Source organism: Oncorhynchus nerka, unplaced genomic scaffold (genome assembly GCF_034236695.1).
Source record: "Oncorhynchus nerka isolate Pitt River unplaced genomic scaffold, Oner_Uvic_2.0 unplaced_scaffold_1124, whole genome shotgun sequence".
NCBI classification, from domain to species: domain Eukaryota; kingdom Metazoa; phylum Chordata; class Actinopteri; order Salmoniformes; family Salmonidae; genus Oncorhynchus; species Oncorhynchus nerka.
The window spans coordinates 26,141-37,265 of NW_027040199.1; the positions used below are offsets into that span (position 1 = coordinate 26,141).

At 44.3% G+C, this 11,125-nt stretch overlaps 1 protein-coding gene across 1 annotated transcript; it reads left to right on the forward strand.

Moving 5' to 3' along the window:
• Nucleotides 1–218: 218 nt before the first annotated feature.
• On the forward strand, nucleotides 219–5,352 carry LOC115129987 (otolith matrix protein 1). The gene is made up of 10 exons (XM_029660781.2): nucleotides 219–436; nucleotides 628–764; nucleotides 973–1,075; nucleotides 1,167–1,245; nucleotides 2,833–2,939; nucleotides 3,049–3,223; nucleotides 3,462–3,529; nucleotides 3,692–3,876; nucleotides 3,978–4,137; nucleotides 4,217–5,352. Exons 1-10 carry the CDS (start codon nucleotides 358–360, stop codon nucleotides 4,225–4,227), a joined length of 1,104 nt encoding a protein of 367 aa, XP_029516641.1. The 5' UTR covers nucleotides 219–357; the 3' UTR covers nucleotides 4,228–5,352.
• The last annotated feature ends 5,773 nt before the right edge of the window (nucleotides 5,353–11,125 follow it).

Sequence of the window (11,125 nt, forward strand, 5' to 3'; positions counted from 1 at the left end):
CTCCCCTCCTCTCACTTTCTAAAGCTAACGGGATAGCTGTCTAACGTTTCTCTTTCAATTATCAGGAGATTATCTACCAGGGGTTAGAATTTTTGGAATGGAGGAGAATAATGAAATGTTTTCTTCTTACCTGACCCCCTCCCCCCTTCCCCCATCCCTCTCTCCGCTTGAGGGTTCCTCAGGACAAGGGTATAAGAGGGGGTCGATGTGAAAGCATTTTTTTCCCATAAAACCTCAGGTTACTGGTTTCTCCACTGTAGCATTCAGTTGGAGTGTGTCTCGTGTGTGAGAGGAGATTTCGTATTCACAGTGTGTGTTTGAGAGAGAGAGTAGATTTCTCTGATTTTGTCAGTCGACATGGATCGTCTGGACAGAAGGCTGGCAGTGACTCTTTTGCTCTTCTCATTCATCTCGTTCTCCACTCAGAAAGCCTCAAGTAAGTCTGGGAGTCTTTAGGTCAGATGTATTCTGTGTTTTCACCTTGGTTACGGTGAACCTCATCATAATGTGAAAGCTATTGAGAATGTCTGTAGCATTTGCAACAGGTGCATAGGTGCAATGCTTGTACCTGTTTTCCTCCAGTGGGAATACAGTTGAAAACAGTTCAACATTCCTTGTCTTTCCCAGTCTCCTGGTGTGTGGTGTCGGAGGCAGAGGAGCAGAAGTGTCTGGATCTGGCTGGGAGTGCTACAGCCCGGAATATCAGAGGAACGCTGCTGTGCGTCCGTGGCCAGAGTCCCACAGACTGTATGGAGAAGATCAAGGTGTGTGGCAAAACAGCCTTACGGCTTCAGAAATCCTGGTTGGATGATTCCACGGAATTACAAGAGAATAAGCAGGAAATCTGGGAACCCTCCAACCAGGATTTCTGGAAAGTTACCCGAGTTGTGCAACCTTAAACAACCTGTAGAGAAACGGTAGTTGAATTGTGAATTGCTTCTTTAATCAGTAATATGACCTATGTCTGTTCAGAATGGTACAGCGGATGCAGCAGCCATGTTTGCTGATGACATCTACACAGCCGGCTGGTGCTTTGGACTAGAACTGGCTGCTGGAGAGTCTTACAACGGACTGGGTGAGTGAGGAGGAGGGGGGGGGGAGACGGGGAGAAGGAAACCGTGTGTAAACGTTGAACCTGTCTTACCGTATCCTGTCTGCTCTCTCAGATGGTATCAGCTACTATGTTGTAGCTCTGGCTCGTCGCTCCTCCAGTGACCTGTCCCTGTTGGAGATGCATGAACGCAGGTGAGAACAGATAGACGGGTTGATTGATTGTTTGTTCCATTTTTTAAAATTATTTTTTATCAGGATCTGTATTTAGCTGCTGCCAAGGAAGTGGCTGCTCTTCCTGGGGTCCAAACAGGAAACGCAACACAACAAATAAAATACATAGTATACATAACACTACAATACTTAATACAATATACAATGCATAAAACAATACTTAATACGACACATAATACATTATAAAATACGTAATTCAACACTTAACACAACACTTAATGCAATACAAAATACAATACTTATTGCAATACTTAATGCAATACAAAATACAATACTTAATGCAATGCATATTACAATACATAATACAATACGGGGCGGCAGGTAGCCTAGTGGTTAGAGCGTAACCGGAAGGTTGCAAGATCGAATCCCTGAGCTGACAAGGTACAAATCTAGGCCGTCATTGAAAATAAGAATTTGTTCTTAACTGACTTGCCTAGTTAAATAAAGGTTAAAATAAATCAAATACACAATACAATACTTAATACAACACATAATATAATACTTAATACAATATACTATATAATACAATACTTAATACAACACATAATATAATACTTAATACAATATACTATATAATACAATACTTAATACAACACATAATAAATAATACTATATGCCATACATAATACAATACATAATACAAGATGTAATATATAAACATTTCTGTGTCTCTTCACAGTCCCTGTCTCAGTCCCTGTCACAGTCCCTGTAAGGTGTCTTGGTTTTTAAACTGGTCTTATTTCTAGCTTGAGTTACCTGGGGTGGCAGAGAGTTCCAAGTAATCATGGCTCTATTTAATACTGTGTGTTTCCCAGCCTCTGTTCTGGAGCTGGGGACTGTGAAGAGAGCTCTGGCCTTCTAAGCAGAGTTCCTCTGTCTAGTGTATTTTATTTTTATTGGCCAGTCTGAGATACAGCTTTTTCTTTGCCACTCTGCCTAAGGCCAGCATCTCGGAGTCGCCTCTTCTGTTGACGTTGGCGTAAATAAGAATTTGTTCTAAACTGACTTGCCTAGTTAAATAAAATAAAAATATATATTTTTAAATATTACATTAAAAATCAGCCGTTTCCAGCTACAATAGTCGTTTATAGCATTAACAATGTCTACAGTGATCAATTTGATGTTATTTTAATGGACAAAAAAAATGTTTTTCTTGCAAAAACAAGGACATTTCTAAGTGATCCCAAACTTTTGAAGGTTAGTTTTCTGTAAAATAACATTGTATTTGATCAAACACGATTGTTTCGAAAAGTTTTCTAAGCACCGGTAACAGGCTCATTGGTCAGCTGTTTGAACCATTAAAGGGTGGTTTGCTATTCTTGGATAGTGGAATGACCCTTCCCTTCCTCCAGGCCTGAGGGCACATACAGTCTTCTAAGGCTTAAACTGAAGCTGTGGCAAAGGGGAGTCCAGCTTCAGCAATTTACCATCCAATTTGTTGGTACCAGGTGGCTTGTCCTTATAGACAGAGAAAAAAATGTTGCCTCTTCCACACCAACTTTGCGATTTGAATAATTGACTCATTGATTGATTGATTGGATATTGTAGCTCCTGTCACCCAGGGATCCGTACCACGGTGGGCTGGACTGTTCCTATTGGCTTCCTGGTCAACACCTCACAGATCAGTGTCGATGAACAATGCAACTTTCCTAAAGGTGAGACCTGTGTGTGTGTGTGTGTGTGTCTGACCCTGACTCGGTGTGTGTGGTGTGTATGTGGCCCTGACTCTGTGTGTATTGTTGGTGTCATTGTGTGTCCCTCCAGCGGTGGGGGACTTCTTTGGCTACAGCTGTGTACCAGGAGTAAAGGACAGAGAACACGACCCCAGAGGAAGCAACCCTAAGAACCTGTGTGAAGCCTGCATAGGAGACGACAACGAGAGACATATATGTGTTAACAATCACCGAGAGAGACACTATGGAGAGGCTGGGGCACTGAGGTGGGGAGGAGAGGAGCTGTTTCTCCTACTTGAAAGTTTCTCAAACCAATCCATGGGGACCCCTAACCATCCCACATATTTGATATATTCCAACACCAGTCTACAAATTGAACTAGTCAACGAATCACCAAGGCCTTGATTAGTTGAATCGGGTAGAATTGCTGTGGATCCCAGAGGACTGGTTTGAGAAACAGTGTCTTATTTAACTAGCTGTGTTTGACTTGAGTCTTTCTTCCAGGTGTGTGGCTGAGAATTTGGGCGATGTGGCATTTGTCAAACACACCACCATTTTTGACAACATGGATGGTGAGAGTCTAATCTAAATCTAACCAAAGACCAACATTCAGAATGTCTCCTCTCTTAGCAAACTTGAGCATTTCTCGCTTGAGACACTAGGTGTCAGTATTCCATAGTTTCTCTGATCAGCCTCCTCCACATCACTTCACCAATTCTTCTACTCTACCCTAGGCAACAATATGGAATCATGGGCCATGGACCTGGAACTGGAGGACCTGAAGCTGCTGTGCCCGGATGGCAGTGAGGCTGGGCCGTTTGACCATGAGACGTGTCACCTGGCTGTGGTACCAGCTAACGCTGTGGTGGTACGCCTAGAGGACAAGTGTAGAGTCTGGAAATACCTGGAACGCTTACAGGTAGGGGTGTGTGTGTGTGTGTGTGTGTGTGTGTGTGCCTGCGTATGTATGTGAGCATTTAAAATGTTTGACATCTCACCCCCTCTCTTCTCTCTCTATAGAATGCGTTTGGGAACACCACCATGTTCAGCTCAGTGGGCTACACTCAATCAGATCTCCTGTTTTCTGACTCCACCCACCACCTGCTCAGGGTTGTGGGTAGTTACACTTCCTGGTTGGGTCCCTCATACACCACGGTCCTGCAGGCCTTCGAGTGTGAAAGTAAGAGAGTGGAGAGAGAGTGGAGAGAGAGAGAGACAGTATGGTTTCATTCTCTCATGTCTTGTGTTTCTTCCCACAGGTTTGTGCTGATCCTTCTAGAAAGAAATCAACCAGCATCCTCTCCACCTCTCCCCTCACTATCTCTCCACCTCTTTCTTTCCCTCCCTCCATATCGTATCCTCCCTCCCTCCATACCCACCTCCCTTCCTTCCTCCATCCTCCCCTCCCTCCCTATACCCTCCCTCCCTCCCTCTGTGTGATGATATGGTAGATATTCGGAGTGTTTCTTTGCTCCCACACAGTTCCAGTAGTCACTTATCCTCCTATAAAAAATATCAATGTCATTAACTCACTGAATCACAATCTCTCTCTGTGTGTGTGTGTGTGTGTGTGTGTGTGTGTGTGTGTGTGTGTGTGTGTGTGTGTGTGTGTGTGTGTGTGTGTGCGTGCGTGCGTGCGTGCGTGCGTGCGTGCGTGCGTGCGTGCGTGCGTGCGTGCGTGCGTGCGTGCGTGCGTGCGTGCGTGCGTGCGTGCGTGCGTGCGTGCGTGCGTGCACCCATGGTTCACTGCGTTCCCACGGTTGGTATAGCAGACCACCATGCTAGTCACTCTACACCTGACAGAGAGGGGATTACAGCTATAAATCGCCACCAGACACTGATCTAAGGTCAGGTTAATGTTTTGATGGTTAATGTTCCATTTTGGGAAGGTAAGCTGATCCTAGATCTGTGCTAAAATAGGAACTTCTACCCAGAGCAGTAATCCATGACACTCTATACACAGCAATTCAAAACAAATGCTGACTCACACTGCATTAAACCATGTATTCAGAGCGTTTTGATTGACCTTGAAGGTGCTGAAATATTGGTGATAATACGTGTGATAAGATGTTTGAAGCCACTGAAATTATGTTTGTACTGTAAATCACTGCCACCATTGAATGAACAGGAATTACCATTTTTTTCTATCATTTCTTCTGGAGAATGTTCTCTCTATCAAAACAATTCCTTATGACCTCTATATTTTGTTAATGTTGTACCCGTAGAGTAACTCACTCTACGGAGGTATATTGGTGCTGTGACACTACAGTATTTTCTGTCTGTCTTCAGGATTTAAATTGTTCTAAAGAGACCTGTGTGTAAATACTCTTCACCTGCTTGTATTTGTAGTTCTGCAACCTCTTTAAATATATTAAAGAAATGATGACAAAATGTTGGCAAAGGCGTCTTTGCTTTGGAAGAAGTGGATTCTAGGCGCCGTTATAGGGGGGTGACACACACACACACACACACACACACACACACACACACACACACACACACACACACACACACACACACACACACACACACACCTAAGCCTTTAGCCTACTTACACTGCTGACGGCTGAAATTAGAGCTGATTTGACTTGAAGCTGTGGATGGAGGGATTGAAAGAAAGGAGAGGTTGACAAGGATGGAGGGATGGAGGACGGAGTAGTGACAGGTGATCCATCAGGATCTGTACTGTCATTATTCAATTACCACCCATCCTTTACACTACTGATAACATGCGCGCGCACACACACGCACGCACGCACACAAACACACACACAGACACATGCTCGCGTGCACACATTGCAGTAAGTGGTTGGCTGTATCGAAGGGTCAGTTCTGCTTAGTCAAGGGAAGTGTGTACAATGTGTGTGGATAATGAGTTTGGCACCGTGTTTCCATATGCTTTTAGTGCAGTAGACCCGAAAATCTCTCTCCCTCCTCCTTCCCACTGTTCCCTTTCTCATAACCTCCCTCTCTCTCCCTCCACACCCTTCCCTTTATCATACCCCCTCCTCTCTCTCGCCCCCCCCACCCTTCCCTTTCTCATACCCCCACCTCTCTTCCCCTTCCCTGTTCATTTACCCCTAAGTCACATTCTCTTTCTCTCTCTGTATATCTCCTTCCCCCTCTCCTCCACAGCTCACAGTGAGAACATGAGTCAGATTAGACCTGAGATGCATTTCCCCCGTCACACACACACAGTTTAGACACTAGATGGCACCCTAGGGCCATTACTAGACGTGCGTGTGTGTGTGTGTGTGTGTGTGTGTGTGTGTGTGTGTGTGTGTGTGTGTGTGTGTGTGTGGCATGCGCATGTGGGGGCGCACACGTGTGTGTGTGTGTACGCATGATTGTATGTGTTAAGTTAAGCACCGTTGCAGGAGCTAGAGCCGGAAATTACCTGGGTATGATGAGTTTGGGAATGATAACAGAATACACACACACAACCTGGGAATGATAGTGTCGTTACATTTCCCACCCAGCAATCACACTGACGCTACATTAACTGGAACCCGGGGACTCTGTGTGTGTGTGTGTGTGTGTGTGTGTGTGTGTGTGTGCCAAGAGATAGTTGTATCCTGCTGTCAAACTACACTGTTTGGTAACCTAGGTTACGTCACGAAGTGGTAAGACCACTATTAAGACTGGATGGAGGGAATAAGGAACATTTATGACAGAAATCCTTCTTAACCTTTATCTGTCATTCCCTCCATCCCTCCATTTCTCTTTTCCTGCCTTCTTTTAATCTCCCCATTCCTGTCACCCCCCCTCTCTTGTTTTCTACCTATTTCTAATGACCTTTCTGTTTATCCCTCTATTCTTCCGTTTCTCAACCACTTCCTTCCTTCCTCCCTTCTTTTCCTCTCCCTCTTAACCTTTCTGTCTTTCCCTTTGTCTCTCTCTTTCCCTGTGTAAGTGTGTGTGCGTTTGTGTGTGGTGCACATGCGTGTGTGTGTGTGTTCATGTGTGCGGTTTGGAGATTGAGCTTTTCATTATTAATTAAACATATTCACTGGAAATGTAGAGAAAATCAGAGCTGTTAATGGAGAGCGTCTTATCCCCCTCCCTTCCCCTCCCCTCTGTCAACCCTCGTCCTTCTCTTTTAGTCTCTTTGTTAAACCCTCCTTCAATATCTCTTCTCTAAAACATGGCAGAGAGAGAGAGAGAGAGAGACATTTGAGGTGTTTCATCACCATTTCTAAAGACACATTCCTTCATACTGACAGGACATCTCAGCTGACTGGCTTTATGGCTGCTTAGATCTGTACCATCTCGCCTCTCATCTCTTCTCTTTGTCTCTTTTTTTTTCTTTCTGTCTTTCTTTCACAGTCTCCGTCTGTGATTAAAAAGAGATGAATACTGTCTAGTGTGATGCAACTCCCGACACCAGTTAACTGGACTAGAGATCACGACAGCGTGCAAAGTGTGTGTGAGTGTGCCTCTGTGTGTGTGTGTGTGTGTGTGTGTGTGTGTGTGTGTGCCTCTGTGTATCTTACTCTACAGGGGTGTGATGGTGAGACTAGAGTGTGTAAGGTCGTAGCTGGGTGAAACCAGTTATCAGTCAGGTCAGACAGAGTTCACTGACTGCGACTACTACTGAAAAGCATCATATGCACCCTGCCGTGGTGTGTGTGTGTGTGTGTGTGTGTGTGTGTGTGTAACCTACTGAAGGAGATCAGATGGAAGACATCAGAAGGTATTGGTAGAGAGGTGCTGCGGTTTTGACAAGCAGGAAGCAGACCACTGTGGTTCATTAATTCACGCTATATACTGTATCAAACCAGATAATCAACAGGAAGTTTCCTTATAAATACTATGATAGTATTGTCTACTTATCAAATATATTAAACTAGTTAAATAGTATACAGAGTTTTTATTTTTTTAAGTTGGTTTTGTTCCAAATTAGTTTGGGGACAATCTGTCGACATGTTGCATGTTTTATTTGATTTATTTGACCTTTTTATACTAGGCAAGTCAATTAAGAACAAATTCTTATTTACAATGACGGCCTACCATGGCCAAACCCTAACCCGGACGATGCTGGGCCAATTGTGCTCCGCTCTATGGGACTCCCAATCACGGCCAGTTGTGATACAGCCTGGAATCAAACCAGGGTCTGTATTGACGCCTCTAGCACTGAGATGTGGTGCCTTAGACCTCCGCACTACTTGGGAGCTTGATAGAGAACAACCATGAGAGAGTGTATGATCAACAAGGTGAAAAAGGAGAGATGACAATGGAAAAGAGGGGGGAAAGATAGAGGGACAAGGAGGAATAGAGAGAGAGAGAGAGATAGAGGGGTAATTAGAAGAGAGTGTGACACGGGGAAGACATGGATGTGATTAAATATTCTGGTGAAATATTAATCTAGATGGTTTAACTGGAGGTTGACCTCACTATGAACCAACCCCTCCGGGACAGGGTACACACTGGGAGGGGGGGGGGGATACCTAGTCAGTTGCACAACTGAATACATTTGCATCCCGCAAAGGCAGAGGTGTTGCTAACATTTACGATAGCATATTTCAATTAAAAATTAAAAATAATAAAAAAAGAAGCTCGTCTTTTGAGCTTCTAGTCATGAACTCTATGCAGCCTACTAAATCACTTTTTATAGCTACTGTTTACAGGCCTCCTGGGCCATATACAGCGTTCCTCACTGAGTTCCATGAATTCCTATCGGACCTTGTAGTCATAGCAGATAATATTCACATTTTTGGTGACTTTAATATTCACATGGACTCAGTGGGTTTTGTCCAACATGTTTCTGGACCTACTCACTGTCACAGTCAAACTCTGGACCTAGTTTTGTCCCATGGAATAAATGTTGTGGATCTTAATGTTTTTCCTCATAATCTGCCCACCATTTTATTATGTTTGCAATTGCAACAAATAATCTGCTCAGACCCCAACCAAGGAGCATCAAAAGTCGTGCTATAAATTCACAGACAACACAAAGATTCCTTTGATGCCCTTCCAGACTCCCTCTGCCTACCCAAGGACATCAGAAGGCAAAAATCAGTTAACTCACTAACTGAGGAACTCAATGTAACCTTGCGCAATACCCTAGATGCAGTTGCACCCCTATAAACTAAAAACATTTCTCATAAGAAACTAGCTCCCTGGTATACAGAAAATACCCGAGCTCTGAAGCAAGCTTCCAGAAAATTGGAACGGAAATGGCGCCACACCAAACTGGAAGTCTTCCGACTAGCTTGGAAAGACAGTACCGTGCAGTACCGAAGAGCCCTTACTGCTGCTCGATCATCCTATTTTTCCAACTTAATTGAGGAAAATAAGAACCATCCGAAATTTATTTTTGATACTATCGCAAAGCTAACTAAAAAGCAGCATTCCCCAAGTGAGGATGGCTTTCACTTCAGCAGTAATTAATTCATGAACTTCTTTGAGGAAAAGATCATGATTATTAGAAAGCAAATTACGGACTCCTCTTTAAATCTGCGTATTCCTTCAAAGCTCAGTTGTCCTGAGTCTGCACAACTCTGCCAGGACCTAGGATCAAGAGAGACACTCAAGTGTTTTAGTACTATATCGCTTATGATGAAAATAATCATAGCCTCTAAACCTTCAGCTGTAAACTGGACCCTATTCCAACTAAACTACTGAAAGAGCTGCTTCCTGTGCTTGGCCCTCCTATGTTGAACATAATAAACGTCTCTCTATCCACCGGATGTGTACCGAACTCACTAAAAGTGGCAGTAATAAAGCCTCTCTTGAAAAAGCCAAACCTTCGGCCTATATCGAATCTTCCATTCCTCTCAAAAAAATTAGAAAAGGCTGTTGCGCAGCAACTCACTACCTTCCCGAAGACAAACAATGTATACGAAATGCTTCAGTCTGGTTTTAGACCCCATCATAGCACTGAGACTGTGAAGGTGGTAAATGACCTTTTAATGGCATCAGACCGAGGCTCTGCATCTGTCCTCGTGCTCCTAGACCTTAGTGCTGCTTTTGATACCATCGATCCCCACATTCTTTTGGAGAGCTTGGAACCCCAAATTGGTCTACATGGACAAGTTCTGGCCTGGTTTCGATCTTATCTGTCGGAAAGATATCAGTTTGTCTCTGTGAATGGTTTGTCCTAAATTTCGGTGTTCCTCAAGGTTCTGTTTTAGGAACACTATTGTTTTTACTATATAATCTACCTCTTGGGGATGTCATTTGAAAACATAATGTTAACTTTCACAGCTGTACATTTCAATGAAACATGGTGAAGCCCCAAAATTGCCCTCGCTAGAAACCTGTGTTTCAGACATAAGGAAGTGGATGGCTGCGAACTTTCTACTTTTAAACTCGGACAAAACAGAGATGCTTGTTCTATCTAGGTCCCAAGAAACAAAGAGATCTTCTGTTTAATCGGACAATTAATCTTAATGGTTGTACAGTCGTCTCAAATAAAACTGTGAAGGACCTCGGCGTTACTCTGGACCCTGATCTCTCTTTTGACGAACATATCTGTAACGGCTTTCTTCTGTGAACGAATGAGAGGACCAAAGCGCAGCGTGGTTAGTTTTCATCATGTTTAATAAAGCCGATAAACGTGAACACTACAAAATACAAAACAACAAATGTGATAAAACCGAAACAGTTCTGCCTGGTGCAGACACACTAAGACAGAAGACAACCACCCACAAAACCCAACACAAAACAGGCTACCTAAATATGGTTCCCAATCAGAGACAATGACTAACACCTGCCTCTGATTGAGAACCATATCAGGCCAAACATAGAAACGGGAAAACTAGACACACAACATAGAATACCCACTCTGCTCACGTCCTGACCAACACTAAAACAAAGAAAACACAAAAGAACTATGGTCAGAACGGACTGAGGGGCAGCTCCGGACTGAGGGGCAGCTCGGGACTGAGGGGCAGCTCGGGACTGAGGGGCAGCTCGGACTGAAGGGCAGCTCCGGACTGAAGGGCAGCTCCGGACTGAAGGGTAGCTCAGGATTGGCTGACGGCTCTGGCAGCTCCTGGCTGGCTGGCGGCTCTGGCAGCTCCTGGCTGGCTGACGGCTCTGGCAGCTCCTGGCTGGCTGATGGCTCTGGCAGGTCCTGGCTGGCTGATGGCTCTGGCAGGTCCTGGCTGACTGACGGCTCTGGCAGGTCCTGGCTGACTGACGGCTCTGGCAGCTCCTGGCTGACT

What these genes read in the sequence shown, in the direction of transcription:
- LOC115129987 (XM_029660781.2), top strand. Translation starts at nt 358, where the DNA reads ATGGATCGTCTGGACAGAAGGCTGGCAGTGACTCTTTTGCTCTTCTCA. An exon ending in AGAGTCTTACAACGGACTGG is followed by an intron (nt 1,076 to 1,166) that starts GTGAGTGAGGAG and finishes CTGCTCTCTCAG; the next exon opens with ATGGTATCAGCTACTATGTT. An exon ending in ACAATGCAACTTTCCTAAAG is followed by an intron (nt 2,940 to 3,048) that starts GTGAGACCTGTG and finishes GTGTCCCTCCAG; the next exon opens with CGGTGGGGGACTTCTTTGGC.